This window comes from Ictalurus punctatus, chromosome 7, assembly GCF_001660625.3.
Source record: "Ictalurus punctatus breed USDA103 chromosome 7, Coco_2.0, whole genome shotgun sequence".
In the NCBI taxonomy this organism is placed as follows: Eukaryota; Metazoa; Chordata; class Actinopteri; order Siluriformes; family Ictaluridae; genus Ictalurus; species Ictalurus punctatus.
Window position 1 is genome coordinate 12,878,054 of NC_030422.2, and position 20,702 is coordinate 12,898,755.

The 20,702-nt window shown below is 39.6% G+C and overlaps 2 protein-coding genes across 21 annotated transcripts in view; one reads left to right on the plus strand and one right to left on the minus strand.

Annotated features, from left to right (window-relative positions):
• unm_hu7910 (un-named hu7910) overlaps nucleotides 1-20,685 on the plus strand; it is a 32,764-nt gene extending 12,079 nt beyond the window's left edge. For 3 of the 17 annotated variants that reach the window (XM_053681229.1, XM_053681230.1, XM_053681233.1), the window contains 3 exons: nucleotides 1,285-1,332; nucleotides 2,287-2,325; nucleotides 5,125-10,251. In XM_053681229.1, the coding sequence (XP_053537204.1) occupies nucleotides 1,285-1,332; nucleotides 2,287-2,325; nucleotides 5,125-7,451 (2,414 nt within the window). In that variant the 3' untranslated portion in view covers nucleotides 7,452-10,251. Of the gene's footprint in view, nucleotides 1-1,284; nucleotides 1,333-2,286; nucleotides 2,326-5,124; nucleotides 10,252-10,843; nucleotides 10,898-13,360; nucleotides 13,475-14,059; nucleotides 14,096-14,347; nucleotides 14,378-14,584; nucleotides 14,621-14,737; nucleotides 14,801-14,900; nucleotides 14,931-15,049; nucleotides 15,233-15,340; nucleotides 15,427-15,543; nucleotides 15,631-15,746; nucleotides 15,898-15,972; nucleotides 16,110-16,243; nucleotides 16,343-16,449; nucleotides 16,540-16,627; nucleotides 16,769-16,862; nucleotides 16,999-17,130; nucleotides 17,223-18,470; nucleotides 18,605-19,126 lie in introns of those variants that run through there. The other 14 variants (XM_053681231.1, XM_053681234.1, XM_053681235.1 and 11 more) reach the window with 12 other exon arrangements.
• zgc:56231 (KISc_KIF23_like and GBP_C domain-containing protein) overlaps nucleotides 1-20,702 on the minus strand; it is a 185,905-nt gene that overhangs the window by 130,354 nt on the left and 34,849 nt on the right. The gene's annotated exons all lie outside the window — the stretch shown is intronic.

Genomic DNA, 20,702 nt, shown 5'->3' on the forward strand with positions numbered 1-20,702 from the left:
ACAGTGAGAGACTTTACCCTGACATGGAATATTACGTGTGTTCATTTTCAGTGGTTTGAAGTGTTCACTAATGCTGAATGTTCACAAGCTAGGCTTGCACAATATTGATTTCCTTTGTGCCTCGTGATTTATCTTTTTTAAAAGAATTCTTGTTAATGATTTTAAAATGACAAAAACCTAAAAGCACTAACCCACAAAAGTGACATGAAGGGCGTCTGTTGTGTGATCTGAGTGTCCTCACACAATCAGTTTACTATGTCACATCATCATTGGTTTATATTTTAACAATAATGACTCGCCAAACACACCTTTCTTATCGCATCCTTCCAGATGGAGCATGGCATTTATTCTTGTGTAGGAAAATGAGTTTTGGCTGCTCCTGCATGCAGTGTTGACTTGTCTATGTGCATGAATCCAGAAGGTGTTTTTCTGTTGGTTTATACCACTTGCTCCATGTACTGTCTTCATCAGGTGCTCATTAGAAAGAAACTGAAAAGTCCATCAAAAGAGAGAAGGAACCTGAACACTGAGCTAGCGACTGCCTCACTGTGTTTGAATATGCCACGATGTCATGATTGTAGCTTTCGATGAATAAATTTATATCATTAATCATGCAGTTTATCATTTACATCAAAAACCATTTTGAGAAGTGAGTGGGAGAACAGCAAGTCTCATTATAGTCTCATTATTGAGATTGTGGGCGTGTGTGTGTGTTGGATGTCGACCAATAGTGGATTTTCCCAATAACTAAATTGGGCAGTATCTGCCAGTGACTGATTAATCAACCGATACTGAATTAAACCATAACACTCCAAAATGAATTAAAAAAAACACTTCAAATAACACAACAAAATTGGTCAGTGATGGGGTTTTATTTCGCCCCTAGAGACTGCTCTCATGCTTTATAATGATGGCGGACAGTTCTCAGCCGCTCCCATAACGGACACAATTGGGGGGAAAAACTATCGGTGTGGATTGTTGCCGATGACCCGATGGTTCCATTAATCAGTTATCAGTGCCGTTTAATCTGCAAAACCGATCCGTCAGTCAACCTTTAGTGTATGTGTGTGTGGTTTCACATGCTACAACTGGTTTTATATGATGACTTCATGTCTGACAAAGAAAGATTAATTTCAGTTTGTCAATGTTTGTGCAAAAAAAAAAAAAGAGACCTATACTTGACCTTTTTAAACAGTTTATTCCAAAAAAAAAACTGGGGCAAATGGTTTCCTTTCCTATATGTAATCAGATTTACATTTATAATAACTTTTTCTTCTTCTTCAGAATCAGAAAATACTTTTGAGACCGCTAAAATAAAGAACGCAAGCAAAGGTATTTAAGGAAAGCAGCACGGTTTTTTTGGTTGTTGTGGCTCTTTGTGTCTTGTAGCACAGGCTTATTAGAACTGCTTGTAAGCTTCAAGCTTCATTGGGATTTTAGAAGTGGCCTGTGTGTGTGAGCTCAGGCCGGCATGTAGTTGAAATTGTCTCTGTTGTTGAAATTGCTAGGTGTGTTTTTACAGTTGAAAAATTTTGATTGCTCCTTGTTATCATAATTTGTGATCACTTGTTATCCCAGTCGTGGCTGCATAGATTTTCATTTCCATTGAAAGCAAGAACTGACAAGGTCCCCAAATGTGCATGCTAATGGTAATGTTGTTACCTCTAATACTAATACTAATATTAACCGTGCTTGGGTTGGTGGATCATACTACAGTGTGTCTTCTTGCCTTGATGCCAGCCAATCATACAGTCTGCTTTCTACAACCTAAAGAAAAGGCATGTGATGTAATGGGTAAAAGCCTTGGTGATTCAGTTACAACCAAAGGCAAATGATTGACTCATCTCAGTTCCAGCAAGAAAAGAATGTTTGTTTAAACTGGATGGATATTGTCGAATATGTTTGAATAATATGCGTCATAAATATTTACAGGCAATGTATGCTTCATTTGCTATTTGCTTCATAGCATTTATCTTCGAGTTGTTGTAATTCCCTGTAATTTGAGGTCATTTCCTTTAACACTTTAATCTCTCACCTGTCTGTATGTACCAAGTAAGTTGCATTTCAGCTTATAATTGCTGTGGGATATAAATGCATGCTGTTCATTTCCTGTTATTAGTAAAGACCTGCTGATGAAACTGCTGTTTTATCATTGTTCCAGTATTCCTGTGTCAGATGTGATTTTCTACGCTAGTAAACTGCTAAGCATTCATGTGAGATAACGTTAAAAAGTGTGACATAAAACATGCTAATGTTACTAATGTTACTGTCCCACTATCACTGCAGCTGAGAAGAATAAAGAAGAGGTGTTTAAGAAAATTAAAGGTATTTAGCATGGGTTGTGCTGATTTTATTTGTGGAGTTTGGTTTGTTGTTGTTTTGAACTGTAGGTTGGAAAGAAGATTAGTGTGTTCCTGGAGATGTATCTTCCTACAGAAGGCAGGGTTGGGAGGGTTACTTTAAAAATATATTCAGTTACAGTTACAAATTACTCATAAAATATGTCATCATTAACATAATCCAGGTGTCATAATATGAAAGTAATGTAATCTGATTATTTTTGGATTACTTCAAGGTCACACATGTAAATAAAGTCAAGAGAAAAGCAACGTGATCTAAAACACTTATTTAGAGCTTAAAAACATGTTCTGTGGTTGGACATGTTTTAAGAAAAGAAATAAATAAATGAATAAATAAAAGATCATCGTCCCTGATGCAAGTAACATTACATCACAGAAGTTAGGGTGACCATGTTCTGGTTTTCCAAACAGAGGACCCCCCCCCTTTTTTTTGTGTGTATCCTAATAGCGTTAAAAATGAATGCAGATTTTAATACACGGAAAAAGACACTATTATCTCTATTAGCATCATGTAAATATATATAAATTCCTACATTCTTTTGAATGTCCATGTACTAAAATAAAATATCCGATGCCACGAGTGAACCTTCTGCCGTCATTTACACATTTGAATGACCATGTAATACAAAGCAATGTGATAGCATGAAATTAAAAATAACCTTATATGGGTGTTGTTTCGACTCAGGACAGCTGTCATTTGCTGCTATTGTCAAGCAACTGTTTGATGCTGCACACACCAGCGCTTCACTTTCACACGCTCGCTGAGAGTAGGCTAATGGGTGAGAGGCAGGAATTTGGCCAATAGTTGCCACAGGCCTTTTATAATCGACCAATCGGTGTGCGAGAAGGCGGGAATTACAGAGAGGGGTTAAAGCAATGCAATCGTGCCCACACATGATGCAGTATTAGACCATAAGCACATCATAATGAAACTACAGCCGAATCCCGGACAGTTTCTCAAATTTAGTATTCCCAGCCGGACGCTTTTTTTAAGGTCTGAAAAAGAGGACATATGGTCACCCTAACGAAAGGATTTCAGAGAACAGAGAGTTTGTGTTCATTTCTACCAAATTAATTTGCGCATGCTCCAGGATGTTGCTCATATGAGCCACGACTAGCGAGAGAGAACCAGAACTATAATCAAGCAGCTGTCTATATTGTTATGTCAAAAGATTAAGTTCTTCGGTTTTAAATGGAAAAAATTTCAATCCTCATAGCATTCCAATTTTTTTGCAAAATGTACCTGTAATCTGATTACTTTGTTTTTTGATGTAACTGTAACTGATTACAGTTGAGTGTAACCTGATTACGTAACGCTGTAACATATATTCCGCTACTCTCCAAGCCTGACTGAAGGTAAAGTTCAAACCTGCTGCTGGATTAGAAATGGATTCTGAAGGAAGCTAGATTTTCAGGAATGGGACTATTTAATGCAGCATGTGAATTTATTTATTTATTATAGCCTTAAGAATGGAGACAAACTGTGTCTGAACAAATAAATAATACATAGATGTCTCTGTGGTTAACAGAGAGTGGCATAACACTGACATGGAATGTGTTTGTATTGTGGTGGATATTAATGATAACTAAGGGCTGTGAATGTGACAAGTTTTTCCTGACTTCTAGTGACTGTACAAGCTTGATGTGCTCACTAACTATTAATGTTCACAATCTAGGCTTGTGCAATATTGATTCTTCCCTGTTTGTAGTTTACCTTTTTAAAAATAGCTGGGTAATGATTGAATCATCTAGAAAGCATTTCTGGTGGAGTTACCACATGAGCCCTGGAACACTTTGTCCTCAGCACATTTTCTTTTGTCACTGACCGCTTACTTTACTTAGAGTGGCAAAGCTGTGCAAGTGGTTTAATATATGCACCTCTTTCATTGCATGGTATAAATTGAGACACATCTGCGGTAACTAAAATTCACGAGCAATTAAAGGAAGGAAAGAGATGGTGGTGTCCATGTCACTGGTGACAGATAGACTACAGTCATTCAGCACTTGTGCACAAGAAGGTATACTGGTTATTATCATAGCCCTAGTGATTATCCAGTTACATTTTTGAGTGGCATTTCAGTATCCATAAAGTAGGCCATTAAAATTCATTTGTGCTTTTTCATCTGTGAATCTGCCTAATTACTGAAGCAGCTCGTCTTATTAAACCATACACCAATCAGCCATAACATTTAAAACCACTGATGTGAATAACATTGATTATCTCTTTGCAATGGCACCTGTCAATATTAGACAGAAAGTGAACAGTCAGTTCTCGAAGTTGATGTGTTGGAAACAGGAAAAATGGGCAAGCGGAAGGATCTGAGCCACTTTGATAAGGGCCATATTGTGATGGGTAGACGACTGGTTCGGAGCATCTCCAAAACGGCAGGTCTTGTGGGGTGTTCCCGGTATCCAGTGGTTAGTACCTACCAAAAGCAATCCAAGGAAGGACAACCAGTGAACCGCCAACAGGGTCAGGGGCACCCAAGGCTCATTGATGCATGTGGGGAGATAAGGCTAGCCCGTCTTTTCCGAGCCCACAGAAGAGCTACTGTAGCACAAATTGCTGAAAAATTTCACGCTGGCTCTGATAGAAAGGCGTCAGAACACATAGTGCACTAGTCACTAAATATTGGGGCAGTGTTTTGTTGCAAAGGAAAAACATTATGTTGCACAAGCTTATCACAGGCATGAACTACATTTTTGCATGGCAAGAGCTAGATTTTATCAACCAAACTGAACACCTTTGGTCATCCTCATCTAGAGCATTCTACCAGACAAATTGGGCACAAACTGAAGGCAGCTCTCAAGGAGCAGCTTCGGATGATCCATGAGAAGATCGAGGCAAAAAAGATTGCTAAGCTAGCACTGGCTGAGGTCCGAAGCATCCTGGCCCAAGAGGAAGAAGAGAGAAAAGCCATCCTTTCTGCCAAAAAAGCCAAAGAGGAAGCTGAAGCTAAACTACTTGAAGAGAAGGCAAGCAAAGAGCATGAGAGATTAGCCAAAGAGAAGGCAGCAAGTGAGAGGGCTGAGCAAGAAAGGCTTGCTAAGGAGAAGGCTGAAAAGGAAAAGCTAATTAAAGACAAAGCAGAAAAGGAAAGGCTGGCTAAAGAGCAAGCTGAAAAGGAAAGGCTAAGAAAAGAACAAGCAGAAAAAGACAGGCTAGCAAGAGAGCAAGCAGAGAAGGAGAGAGCAGAAAAGCTAGAAAAGGCTGAAAAGTTGGCTAGAGAGCAGGCAGAGAAAGAAAAAGAAAAGGCAGAGAAGGAAAGACAAGAAAGAGAAAGGTTGGCTAAAGAGCAAGCAGAGAAAGAGAGAGCAGAAAAGGAAAGGCTGGCGAAAGAGAAAGCCGAAAAGGAGAGGCTGGCGAAGGAGAAAGCCGAAAAGGAGAGGCTGGCGAAGGAGAAAGCCGAAAAGGAGAGGCTGGCGAAGGAGAAAGCCGAAAAGGAGAGGCTGGCGAAGGAGAAAGCCGAAAAGGAGAGGCTGGCGAAGGAGAAAGCCGAAAAGGAGAGGCTGGCGAAGGAGAAAGCCGAAAAGGAGAGGCTGGCGAAGGAGAAAGCCGAAAAGGAGAGGCTGGCGAAGGAGAAAGCCGAAAAGGAGAGGCTGGCGAAGGAGAAAGCCGAAAAGGAGAGGCTGGCGAAGGAGAAAGCCGAAAAGGAGAGGCTGGCGAAGGAGAAAGCCGAAAAGGAGAGGCTGGCGAAGGAGCAAGCCGAAAAGGAGAGGCTGGCGAAGGAGCAAGCCGAAAAAGAGAGAGTAGAGAAGGAAAGGCTGGCTAAAGAGAAAGCAGAAAAGGAGAGAGTGGAAAAGGAAAGGCTGGCAAAAGAACAAGCGGAAAAGGAAAGGCTAGCGAAAGAAAAAGCAGAAAAAGAGAAAGCAGAAAAGGAAAGGCTAGCGAAAGAAAAAGCAGAAAAAGAGAAAGCAGAAAAAGAAAGGCTAGCGAAAGAGAAAGCGGAAAAGGAAAGGCTAGCGAAAGAGAGAGTGGAAAAGGAAAGGCTGGCAAAAGAACAAGCGGAAAAGGAAAGGCTGGCAAAAGAACAAGCAGAAAAAGAGAAAGCAGAAAAAGAAAGGCTAGCGAAAGAGAAAGCAGAAAAGGAAAGGCTAGCGAAAGAGAAAGTAGAAAAGGAAAGGCTAGCGAAAGAAAAAGCAGAAAAAGAGAAAGCAGAAAAGGAAAGGCTAGCGAAAGAGAAAGCAGAAAAAGAGAAAGCCGGAAAGGAAAGGCAAGAGAAAGCCGAAAAGGAAAGGCTGGCGAAAGAGAAAGCAGAAAAGGAAAGGCTGGCGAAAGAGAAAGCAGAAAAGGAAAGGCTGGCGAAAGAGAAAGCAGAAAAGGAAAGGCTGGCGAAAGAGAAAGCAGAAAAGGAAAGGCTGGCGAAAGAGAAAGCAGAAAAAGAGAAAGCAGAAAAGGAAAGGCTGGCGAAAGAGAAAGCAGAAAAGGAAAGGCTGGCGAAAGAGACAGCAGAAAAGGAAAGGCTGGCGAAAGAGAAAGCAGAAAAGGAAAGGCTAGAGAAAGAGAAAGCAGAAAAAGAGAAAGCAGAAAAGGAAAGGCTGGCGAAAGAGAAAGCAGAAAAGGAAAGGCTAGAGAAAGCAGAAAAAGAAAAAGCAGAAAAAGAAAGGCTAGCGAAAGAGAAAGCAGAAAAGGAAAGGCTAGTGAAAGAAAAAGCAGAAAAAGAGAAAGCAGAAAAGGAAAGGCTAGCGAAAGAGAAAGCAGAAAAGGAAAGGCTAGAGAAAGCAGAAAAAGAGAAAGCAGAAAAGGAAAGGCTGGCGAAAGAGAAAGCAGAAAAGGAAAGACTAGTGAAAGAGAAAGCTGAACAAGTAAGACTGGATAAAGAAAGATTAGCTCAAGAAAAGACGGCTAGACAAACGGCCGGGACAAAAATATTGGAAAAGGTGGGAAAAGAAAAAGCAGCAGAGCAACACCTCGAGAAAGGTGTTCCAGGCAAGGGCAAAGAAAGGGCAAAAAGAGAAAGTGAGAAGTCTAAACAATCAGAATCTAAGAAGGACGCGTCTGGACAAACTACAGATCACAAGAAGGAGGAAAAATCTACCAAAGGTCTCCTGAAATCTTCAGTCTGGAAAAGCAAAAAAAACACCAGTTAAATGGAATGTATAAGAATGTAATGTTTGGTAATCTGATTAAAACAAATGGGACATGAGAAATATCTAATGCGATGAGATCCGCTCAGTCTGGACTGGTCTAATTCCTGAGTTTATCTTGGATTGAATACACTGCAGACTTCAACCTAACGCAGTGTAGATCACATGTTCAGGTCTCGGAGGTTGATCTTCTCATACTCGGCTTTGGTTGGTCCAAAGTACAGGAACATTTGACTAGTGGAGTTTAGTGGAGTTTTTGGTGCATATTTGTGATAATACCTGAATAAAGAGCATATGTATAACCTATATTACATTTGTGTTCTATAAAAAGTATAATTGAATCGAGTGTTTGGTAGTGATATTAGCTGTTAAAAGTTGTTTTCTTGATTTATGCCTATTTAAAATTTATAATCAGAATGTGCTTAATTGCTAATGAGAAACTTTTGTGGTCTATTATTTAAATTCTGTAGAAGTGAAGCAGTTTATATAGTGGATTTGAATACAATCTTGGTTTTCATACTGATGCTCTCAGATGTCCCCTCCACCCCCTTTTTTTTTTTAAACAGCTGACATGTTTTCTATTATGTATTTTATGTAGGTGTATCGGCATGGTTAAAGGCTTTACATTGCAAGGCATTGCTAATATTAAATTACAGACATGCACATTTACATGCAATTAAAAACAAAAACTTGGATAAAACAATAGTAATAAAAGACGACGAAGGAGAAACTACACGGTGATTTGTCTGAGCGTTTTGTACATGTTTACAGTGTTGGTGTTATGGTGCGGTTCGTGGTCCTGTTCCATTGGTTGCTCTTTTTTTCGGGACAGGATTTCACACACTGGGCAGCCGGGTTTGAGCTTGCTGAGGGTTCTCCTAGCAGGTGTGGGAGTTTGTTCTTCATTGGCATCAGATTGAAGTATTTTTCATGGGTTGTGAAATGCAGATTAAACGTTTAGTTAATTTGCGTATAATTAGGGCATGTTGTTAAAAAGTGACGTTCTGTTTCCACTTGATTTAGTGTGCAGTCTTGTGTTGGTAGCCAGGTCTGTCTGTGTCTCTATGGCCAGGTCTGTTCACTGAATCAGGACTTTTCTTAGTTTAGGGTCGGTCATTGTGCTCGGGTATTCTCCCAATTTATATTCTCTGTTTAGGGACAGATCTGTTGAGCTGTTGCTTCTGTCCAGTGTGTTAGATATTTTTCTTTTTTGTGTTTTAATAATTTGATTTGGTATGCATTAGGGATGGGTGATATGGACTTAAAACTATATCATGATATTTTCTGGTATTTATTGCGATAACGATGTCAGTGACGATATAAATATAGTACCGTGCGCCACTGTTTTTGGCTACAAGTGATAGCTGTGATTTTGAGAGCCTCAGGAACACAAACATTGATTTAAAAGTAAAACTGATTTTCTGTAACCCAAACCAGTTCCAGATTGTAGAGGTAGCTCCTCGTTTAGCGATAAACTCCTCCTCAGCTTCACGTCCGCCTTCCACCGTACTTGTTTTCGCTCTGCACACACAAATACGTCTGTCGCACACACAAATACGTCATGAACTAGGCTTTATCGTTATCATCGTGGGAAGACGAATTCTTATTGTGGGGAGAATTTCTACCGGTATATCGCAAACAATAAGATATCGCCCATCCCTAATCTGTACGGGGATTTAGTCTGGGGTTTGACTGGACATGTATTGGATTGTAAAGTCAACTGTAAGGCCAGCTTGATGAGGAGGTTTCCCTCTGGGGTTAGCTCTTGGTATCTGAGTGCTTTGTGATGGAGGGACACTCTCACTTTTTTTTTCTTTTTTTTTTTAAAGGAGGGCATGGAATTTAATGGCTCTTTTTTGAATTTTAATTCTTAGCGGGTACAGTCGTAATTCTGCTCTGCAGGCATAATTTGGAGTTTTTTGTTGTACCCGTGGTATATTTACCACGGTGGTTACCGTGGTCTTTATTGGGTGTTTGTCCCATTTATTGAACCCTTGGGTTTGTAAGCGGACCCCAGACCTCACATCCGTAAAGCTTATGGCTTATAGAACCGACTGAATTACTTTTAGCCAGATTCTGATATCAATTTTGATATTTTTCTTAATAGCGTTAAAAACCTCTTTGTGCTTTGTTTTTTTTTTTTTTTTTTTTTTTTTTTTTTTTTTTTTCTTCTTTTCTCTCAGGCCGTTCACAGCCGTATTTGACGTTTCCTGTGTTGTTGTTTATACTGAGGTATGTGTAGTTCTCAGTGTGTTCAAGGGGCAAGTTGTCTAATTTGAAGTTATGTGAACAAGAGGCATTTGACTTTGTGTCTTTATGTCTAGTAAGGAGGCTAGAAATAGCATAATGGTTCTACACATGGTCAATATAATTCCACACAACCTTTCTTCAAAATCAAGGCAATTATAAATAGCCTCATTGAAATGGTCTAGGGTGGAAAATACAGACATTTAGTTCAAAACACACACTATCTTTTTTTTTTTTTTTTTTTTTTTTTTTTTTTTTGTAAAATATTAAACTGTCAATTAAGGAAAAACAATGTCAAGTGAGCAATTGTAGTGTTTATACATAAATGTATATTACATGTGTATATTATAGAAGGTAATTATGAAATTGTTTTTGGTCAGAAATAAATCTGATTGTTGTTCCTATTAAATGTGAATACCACTCTCTATTAAAAATGAATTTATTAACTTAATTATACATGCTCAGACTTGTATATTTATTTGTTTGTTTGGTGTAATGTTTGGTGTGGAGAAGGGTGTTGACTTCTCCAAAAAAAAAAAAAGGGAAGAAAACTCAAGTAACTAGGTAGCACCCTGATCAATCATGCAGGTGTGTGTCTCTGTGTGTCTCTGGTAAAGCCGGGTGCACACTGTTTGATTTTTAATAGTCCTTTGCGACTGTTGTTTGTCAGACTGTATGAACATGTATGAACATCCCCACTGTAAGCCATATGACATTGTAGGATCTCAGCTGTCATTAATGTCAGACTGTCAAGACGTGGAAAACGGACGCACGCAAGAAGACTCGTACGGAGGAGGAGAAGCCACACTACAGGGCCGTGCCACAAATCTTCTGACAGAATTTAATCAGAGTAAAAATTTGATCACAACGGCCGTTAATCGGCTGTCGGGGAACGTGTCAAACTAGCGATCAGAGACTACAGATTTTGGCGTAGGATTAGGAATCTTATGTGGGATCTTTTAGGATTCTCAAAATTTGTCTCAGATGACCAAATCGTGGCCAAAATGGTACAGTGTGAGCCCGGCTTAACTTGTGAATGTCTACATAAGCAGCATGAGGGAAATGTTTTTGTTTGCTTATTGATTGTCTGTGCTATAATTAGTAATATGTAGGTAAGGTTTAGTTTTTGATTCTCTCACATCATTCAGGGCTAAAGGAGAAAATTGTCTCTGAAAAAGAAGAAGAGCCCACCAAAACAGCAGGTAAGAGCACAACCAGAATAAAGCATCACAATTCCTCCAACTACAGTTAACACTGGGATTATCTGTTATATATCAGAATAGAATATGGTTGTCACGGGTAACTTAAATAATCAAACCCTGACCAGCCAAAACATTAAAACCGGTGGGTGACGTGAATCTCATTAATCACATTACAGTGGCACCTGGCAAGAGGTGGGATATATTAGGAAGCAAGTGAACAGTCAGTTCACAAGCAGGAAAATATGCAAGTGTAAGGACTTTGGCAAGGGCCAAATTGTGATGGCTAGATTGCTGGGTCAGAGCATCTCCAAAAAGCCAGGTTTTGTGGGGTGTTGCATGAACTTTTTAAGCAAGTTCCTCACAAAAAAGGACAACTGGTGAACGAGCGACAGGGTCATGGGCGCTCAAGGCTCATTGATGCATGTGGGGAACGAAGGCTAGCCCGTCTGGTCTGATCCCATGGAAGAGCTACTATAGCACAACTTTCTTAAAAAGTTCATGCTGGCTATGATGGAAAGGTATCGGAACACACAGTTCATTGCAGCTTGCTGTATATGGGACTGTATACGAGTACCCATGCTGACCCACGTACACCACCGAAAGCACGTACATTGGGCATGTGAGCATCAGAACTGAACCATGGAGCGATGGAAGATGGCCGGGTCTGATAAATCACATTTTCTTTTACACCATGTGGATGGCCGGATGCATGCATATCGCTTACCTGGGGAAGAGATGGCATCAAGATGCACTATTTGTAGAAGGCAAGCTGGCAGAGGAAGTGTGATGCTCTGGACAATGTTCTGCTGGGAAACCTTGGGTCCTGGCATTCATGTGGATGCTACTTTGACACGTACCACCCACCTAAACATTGTTACAGACCAAGAACACCCTTTCGTGGTGACAATATTATTTAATGGCAGTGGCGTCTTTCAGCAGGATAATGCCCTGTGACACACTGCAAAAATTGTTCAGGAATGGTTTGAGGAACATGACAAAGAGTTCAAAGTGTTGACTCTGCCTCCAAATTCCCCAGATCTGAATCCAATCGAGCATCTGTGCTGGACAAACAAGTCTGATTCATGAAGGCCCCACCTCACAACTTGCAGGACTTAAAGGACCTGCCGCTAACGTCTTGATGCCAGATACCACAGCACACCTTCAGAGGTCTTGTGGAGTCCAGGCCTTGATGTGTCAGAGCTGTTTTGGCAGCACAAGGGGGTTTTAATGTTATGGCTGATTGTTATATTTCAATATACGAACATGTGACTGATTTGAAATATGAATGTGTATAATAAATATCAATTCAGAACACTTTGTTGGCTATTACAATGTGTAACACTTTGTTACAAGAAATGTATGAGAGTGGAGGTGCAGAGCTTTTTATCTTTTACTTTTATTTTAATACATGTATTGGTACTTTTCAGCACAGTCAAGGTCACAAACAATTCAGCTACTTCCACACATATAGGAAAAACTACAGTTTTTCAAACTACACTTGACAGTCAGCTGCTGAGTTAAGTGTCATCAGCATAGCAGACCGATGACAGTTTGGCTGATCTAGCTTCTCAGTAACAACCACAAAGGCAGATACTCTGGAGTGAGCCACTTTGAAACCAGAATGGTTAGGCTCCTGGAGGCCATTCAGGGTAAGATAAAAAACAAACAACTGATTTTATGCAGCATGTTGAATATTTTTAGAAACAGCTCCACACGGTGGAGAGTAGGTCTAGTGCTTGCTTAAGTGGTAGGTGTTCAGTCTTCATTTGACAATTCATTCCACCATTTGGGTGCCCATACAGTGACTGACTGTCCTCCGTATTCATTTGAAGACAGCCAGCGGCATCCAACAGAAGTTCATTCCACCACCTGTGTGCTAATACAGAGCAGAGTCCTGATGCATGTCTACCTTGTGTCTTGAGGGTTGGTGTGTTTGTGGCCCAAAGGAAGCATGATTTAGAGCTGGGTTTGGTAAGCCCCTTTAGTGCGGACTTAAATCTGATGTTGGGATCTACAGGAAACCAATAGAGTGAGCCTAGCAATGGGTGATGTAGGAAGTGTGTTGAGGTTGAAATAAAGCATGCAGCTGCATTCTGGGTTAGTTTACCCCATCCGATACTAAATCTCAAACCGAGAAGGGACTCGGTAAGGACCTGAGTGCCCTCTATGGAGAGAAATGGCTTAATACTCCTATTGTAACGCTACAGTCTATGATGAGATGCTCATGCTGAAGCATGAGTTATATGATCACATTTCAGAGTGACTGTATGACTGTCCTGTACCATCGCTGCACATGTGCAATGGGGATACATGAGGCAGGAAGGGGTGATTGCAGAGCTGTTTACCTTATATTATTTTATAAACCAGATAGTACTTTTCACTGCAGTCAAGAACACACACACACTTTTAAAGGTGTCTATAATTGGGCAGCATCAGTTATGCCTTTTGTTTCTTTGTTTATAGGTGCATCAGTTGATCACAATCCAGAAGAAAAGCCTTCAGGAGAGAGTTACAGAGAAACAGGAAATGAAGTAAAGAAAGATGAAAAGCCTGTGCCTGTTGCGTCCTATAATGAAGGCATGTTAAAACTGTTTATTTTCTCTCTTACAAATATCAACTTCCACTCCTCTGCTTTGGGGTAAACTCTTGGAATTTCCATGGTAATTAAATAGATTCGTTATTGATACTGTCTTTTTACATTCGTTTATTGGTACCTGTTTATGATGCATGTGAAGTGAATAATAAAACAAGAAATTGCTAACTAGCTCGTGATTTGTACATTCCTGTTAAAGGTACTTCTGGTAAAATTGGGGTCCCTTCTTGCTTTTCGTCTTCATCTGATGAGCTTTCATATTTTAAGCTAGAAGCTATATTCCTGAAAAGTATCATTTGCCATGTTGGCTGCTGATTAGGTTAGCACCGTAGTAACTGTTTCAAACAAGGAAGTGGAACTGTACAGTATGTGGTGAACACGGATGAGTGGAGTGATGGGTGATAGACACAATGAAACGTCCCAGTGTGGTTATAGTAAATATGAGCACTCTTGGAACGCTGCTCAGTCAATCAAATTAGTGGACCAGAACTACTGTATAAATAAAATTATTTATATTTATTATAAAAATAAATGTTATAACTTTTTTTTTTTTCTTGGTGTTTTTGCAGACAAAGTAGCTGCACCATCATTTTTTCAACCTTTTGGTTAGTAATATTTTCTTTTGTTAACATTTCATGTTAAACATCAATTGATTGGCTCGCATTACAGTATCAGTTTACTTGATCATTGAACATGGGATAGCTGAGGAAATGGCAAAATACTGATACTAGAATAGAGTGACTGATTATCATATTTACCATATAATGTTTAAATATTAGTGAAACTTCCCTTTTTAAGATCGTCAACTACCACTCTTTTTTCTTTCTTTTTTTTTCTTTTTTTTTTCTTTCTTCAAGATTCACAAGAAAGCATTGACAGCACAGGAGGTGAGATTCCTGTGGTTTTCTTGTGGAACATCAGTAGACATGTTCAGCTTACTACTTAAAAGCTCTCCTCATCTCTTCTTAGTATTTAATAATTTAATTATACATTAATGATATACTACTAATTATTATTATTATTATTATTATTATTATAGTATGAAGCTCTTTAAGTGGCCATTGTTCTAATTAATAAATTGTTGTGTGTTTCAGAATTAGTTGTAGAGGCTTTACCAGAGAAAACGCTAGGTAATTTTAAATGTATGTTTTTGATATGCTGGTCTCCATAAGATCCGTATATCGCTATCGCCATGGGAACAACATGTAAAGTTTGATTTGTGCTACCTTTTTTTTTTCCCCTCCAAGAGCTGTCTGCAACAGACAGTTACCATGGTGAAGATTCGTACTATAAACAGCTAGAAAAAGAGTGTAGGTTGCATTGAAAAATATCATTTATCTTCCATTAAATACAGCGGTATTTGTTATTTAACGTATTCACTCTTTGTTTTTGTATCTTCCACTATGTTAGTTGCGGATATACTCGCTGATGAGAATAAAGGCAAGTTTATTTAAGCTCACATTAAATTATCAATAAGATGTTGATGATGATTTATTCATTGATTTTTGTTTATTTATTTTGGAATCAAATTCAAATGGCATTGTAATACACTTCTCTAGGATCTACACCAGAAGATACACCTGAAAATAAAGCTCCAGAGATGATGATTGAGCCTGAACCTACAGTGGTACCTGAAATGGCAAGTGACTTGACCCTAGGGACTGAAACATCCAAACTTCAAAGAACTTCAGAGTCTCTGTCTGCACATGAAACTACATCAGGGATTACACCAGAAACAGAGGGTGAGAGATTTTAAGATACCAAAATATCTGCTAAGGAAATGCTTTGTGGTCAGGAAATTTCCTCTTTAGCTTTAGTGACGTTTGTGTCTGCTTGTGAACTTTTCACAGTTAAGAAGAAAAAGCCAAACCTCCTCAATAAATTTGACAAAACAATAAAATCCGAAATCAATGCAGCTGAAAAACTGCGTAAAAAGGTAGGCACTGTATGTTTCTTGTTCCAGAATTATAAAGCCAAGTTTTATAAAATAAACACTGGGGGGTTGTTTTGTTTTTTGTTGGTTTGTTTTTAAGTATTTGCTTTCAATGTTTAGGGTAAAGTTGAAGAAGCGCTGCATGCCTTTGAGGCTCTTGTGCAGAAATATCCTCAGAGTCCCAGGAGTCGCTATGGCAAAGCTCAGGTAACCGGTTTGGATAAAAATAAACAGTAGCTTACCTGCAGAGTCACAGCGAGCATACAGTATGATTAAATAGATTTAAGAAGATTCTGACCACTGCATCGTTTGTGGTTTTCCAGGCTGAGGACGATATGGCTGAGAAATTGCGTAGTAATGACATGCTCCTGAAGGCTGTAAACACTTACAGGGAGGCAGCAGAGCTCCCGGATGCTCCTGCCGATCTTATCAAAGCCACGTTAAAGAGACGTGCTGACAGACAGCAGTTCCTGGGTAAGTACTTGTGCTCACTGACGCGTCCTCACAGGCGCATCTCCAGGTCCATTCTAAATGATAATGTCTTAACAGGACGTATGAGGGGCTCTTTAGCTACCTTGGAAAGGCTTGTGCAGATTTTCCCAGAGGACATCGCTCTGAAGAATGAGCTAGGGGTGGCTCATCTCCTGATCGGTGACAACAAAGGCGCAAAACGGGTCTATGAGGAGGTAATGTTTTTGATGTGACTAGGATATTTTTGCTTTAAACAGTGAACACTTCAATACAAATTAAGTACTCCAATCATGTATAAATAAATATGTATAAATGTGTATAAATAATATATTATTTCCACCTCTTTCAGGTTTTGGCTGTAGCTCCCAGTGATGGATTTGCCAAAGTGCATTATGGATTCATCCTGAAATCTGAAAATAAGATAGCAGAAAGCATACCTTACCTAAAGGTCAGACCTACAGTCATATCCATCCATCCCTCCATACATCCAATCAATAAAATATGTACTGTGACAAACTGTGATTTGTGTGTGAATTTGTCTGTGTCCATGTTTAGGAGGGTTTGGAGTCTGGGGCACCAGGAACTGATGACGGTAGATTTTATTTTCACCTTGGAGATGCACTGCAGAGAGTGGGAGACCCGACTGTAAGTTGCCTCAAAAAAGACTTGCCTCATTTACTTTATTTAAATCCTACAAATGAAAGGTGAAGATTTTGCGTGTGCATTTGTTCAGCAGGCTCATGAATGGTATGAGGTTGGGTACCGACGCGGTCATTTTGCCTCCGTTTGGCAGCGGTCACTGTATAATGTGCCAGGACTGCGAGCTCAACCTTGGTGGACAGCCAAAGAAACTGGATACACTGACCTTGTTCAGGTACTGATGTATATGTATGTAAATGTGTCAATTTATATATCAGTCTAAATCCGTGTCATTTATTTATCTTAACTGTGTGTATGTGTTTATGTAGACGCTGGAGCGGAACTGGATGACCATTAGAGAGGAAGCGTTAGCCGTGTTGGATGCTAACAGTGGACTCTTCTTGCCAGAAGATGAAAATCTTCGAGAGACAGGAGACTGGAGCCAGTTTACACTCTGGCAGCAGGGTAAAACACACACAGTCCAACATATCAGCACTTATCACATCAGTACTTATTAATGAGCAGAAATATTCAGTGTCTCACACACGCCATCATGGTGACACACACGAAGCTATATAAACGCTACTTATCTTTCAGGACGGAAAGTTGGTTCTTCATGTCAGAGCGTTCCCAAAACCTGTGCTTTACTGGAACGTTTCAAAGAGGCCACCACCTGCAAGAGGGGCCAGGTACGGCTCTTTCATTTGCTCCCATTACCGTCTGTACAAGGCCATGCTGAACATTATTGCTTATTCTCAAATACAGTGTGCTAAAGACAGTAAATTAAGCCTTGCAGAGCACTGTTTAGTCAAAGTAGATATTCATTTATTTATTAGAAATAATTTATAGTAAATAAAAGTTCTCCGTTATATCTGTCACATTTTGGGCAACCCTTCATTAAGGAATGAATCGTACTCTTTTTAAATTTAGTTACACGTTTCCTGGTAAATATTTTTGCAACTGAAAAATTCATTTAGCTGAGATAAGTGGTAGTCTTGGTAAAGAAGGCACTTATTTTTGTTTTATAGCGCTGTTGAATTCTGAAATCAGCTCTGACAGAAATCACTAAAAGCTACATATTAATGTGCTCATTCGGATATGTTATCATTTATATCAGATTACGAGAAGATTGATAATAGATAGATTAAAATGTGTTGTTCTGTAACAAAGGAAAAACTTAGAATTGTTAATAGGTTGAAGATTTCTGTAAGGAGACGTTACAGAAACGTAAGGAAATGTTATTTAACATTTTATGGAAGGAGTCTCCGGTATCAGTAACTATAACGGTCATGTGGGAGTCTGTTGTTTCGTTCTGGTTTCTTGGTAATGAGACTGAATGGGTAAAGAGAGAGAAAGAAAAAAAGGCTAGTGAGGGAATGACTGTTCATAGCTGATATCTGAATGATAACAGGAGATAACTTTTTTTCTTTTTTTCTTCTAACATTCCACAACAATAAATGCAACTACAAAACTGAAAATGTATGATGTAGCATTCTTCATTAAAAAAAAAAGAAAGGCTGGGGAAAAAAAGGGTAAATTGCTGTGGTATAATAGAAATAAAACACTTCAGGATGTGCTGTTATAGGAAAACAAAAACTTCATGATAACACTGTGGGAAGAGTCACATCAGACCAGCTCGTCTGTGATACAACAGCACATCATATTTTATTCCTTATATAACATTCAAGATGAAGTTCATGACCCATGGTAAACATGTTGGGTTGAGAAGAATTGAATGCCTTGTAATTAAACCATTGGACATGTTCTATTTACAGGTGAAAATAGAGCAAGGCTAACATTAAGCTATATCTAAAGGTGTCCCATGTGTTTATATGTACATTTGCAGCCAAAATTCAAACTTCACGTACATAGCGTTGAGTGAATTTATTCGATGCTCTACATTCTACCACCTTCTCCTGTCTTTCTTTCAACTTCAGATCAAGTTTTCAGTGATGCATCCTGGTACACACGTATGGCCTCACACTGGACCCACTAACTGCCGTCTGCGCATGCACCTGGGTCTCATCATTCCTCCTAGAGGCTGCCGAATCCGCTGCACCAACCAGACCCGGTCAGTTAACAAGCAAAAACTAAAACGCGAGTTTCAGTGAGGATTGCTGGAGTAACAGAAGTCAGTCCCAACAAGATTTAGCGAAACTAATCCAAAATCAAGGAAACTCCGCAATATATGGAGGAGCTTGCAAATTTTCCACAGATTTGGGCCAAGAGGCGTCATGTGACGTCATCACAACGTCAGATGGCGCGTCACAATCACATTCAGCCAAAGCCCCTTTTGATTCACGTGTGTCGAACATGCGTACAGCTAAAATGTCTCGTTTACCAACAAAACATCACTATGAAAGACCGTGCAAAACAATTCCATGCAATTGCAACTTTGCCAATTCAAAAAAAGCACAAACAAACGCAAACTTTGAACAAATCCACAGCAAAATCAAGCATTTTTGGCCGCAACGATCACAAAAAAATACTCTGCGAAATCCTGTACGGACTGAAGTATAAATGATACGTGTATTCGGTTCACTTTGCTCTTTTCTCTAACATTCACTGATGAACCTGTGCATGTGTGTTGCAGAGAGTGGGAAGAGGGAAAGGTGTTGATATTCGATGATTCGTTTGAGCACGAAGTGTGGCAGGATGCAGACAGCCACCGGCTCATCTTCATCGTAGACGTCTGGCATCCAGAACTCAGCCAATCACAGAGGCACGCCCTGTCCCCCATATGAAGCTTTAAACTAACTGCAAAGACTTACTGTGATGTCTCAGCCAATTACAGCCACAAGCCAAGCCTGACCTCCGGCTGATCTCTAGTACTGAACAAAACGCCACATGAATATATGCTGTGTTTTTAATAGAGTAATTTAAATGCGATTTATGAAGAACATGGGTAATGGATGTCCTTCTAGTGTCCTGGGTTTTGAGACAAGAGGAAGAAAAGGTGGCTAGATTATAGCTATAGTTTTGTGTTTAGCGAATCTCGGGAGATGCACGACCAATTAAAACGAGTGCATAAAATTCCACAAATGAAGATTTCCAGATGGGATTCATGATTGAGAGAAGTACTGTAGCTCTGAATACATGAGATCACTGAAATGGACTAAAGTGAAGTGTTACACAGTAGGATGTAAGAGAATGTGGACTGTTGAAGGTGCAAACACTGCATATTACTGTAAATTTATATGAATATACACTCACTGTCCACTTTATTGGGAACACCAGTACATTCATGCAGTTATCTTATCAGCTAATCATATGGCAACAGCACTATGCAGATATGGGTCAAGAGCTTCAGTTAATGATTACATCAAACATCAGCCAGTAAAATGAATCTGACATTATCATGGGCACAGACTCCGCCCAACTGGACAGTTGAAGAATTGGGGGGCGGGGGTCTTATTCCAGTCTTCAGCTGTCTAGTTTTGGTGAGTCTGTGCCCATGATGACCCCAGATTCTTGTTCTTGGCTGACAGGCGAGGAACCTGATGTGGTCTTCTGCTGTTGTAGCTCATCCACTTCAAAGTTTGATTTATTGTGCGTTCTGAGATGCTTTTCTGCTCACCACGATTGTAAAGAGTGATTGTATGAGATACTATAGACTTCCTGTCAGCTCAGACCAGTCTGGTTATTCTGCTCTGATCTCTCTCAACTAAGTGTTTCAGCCTCCACTTTCTTTTGCACCATTATGTGTAAACTAAAGACTGCTGTGTGGGGGGGGGAGCCTATCTGGTACCAACAACCATGCTTTATTGAGATCACTTTTCCCTCCATTCTGATGTTTGAGGTGAGCATTAACCGGAGCTCTTGACCTGCATCTGCACGATTACCCGATTAGAGAACTGCATGAATGTACAGGTGTTCCTAATAAAGTGGACAGCGAGTTTAGAAAATGCCACTCAAGGTCAATTTAAAAAAAAAAAAAAAAAAGATCCAGAAATGATGTGACTTTGCACTACATGTATTAACTGTGTGTATGTGAAGGTGTGGGTATTTGATATTGCAGACACCTGTCTGTCATTTAATAACCTGTGCCTTAAACTTACACTCTTCAGGTCTGTAAAAATTCACTAGTCATGCAATGTAAAACTAAACAAGCATAATTTGAGTCTTTATTAAATATTATATATTTTCATTCTAGTTGAATTGCCTGGATC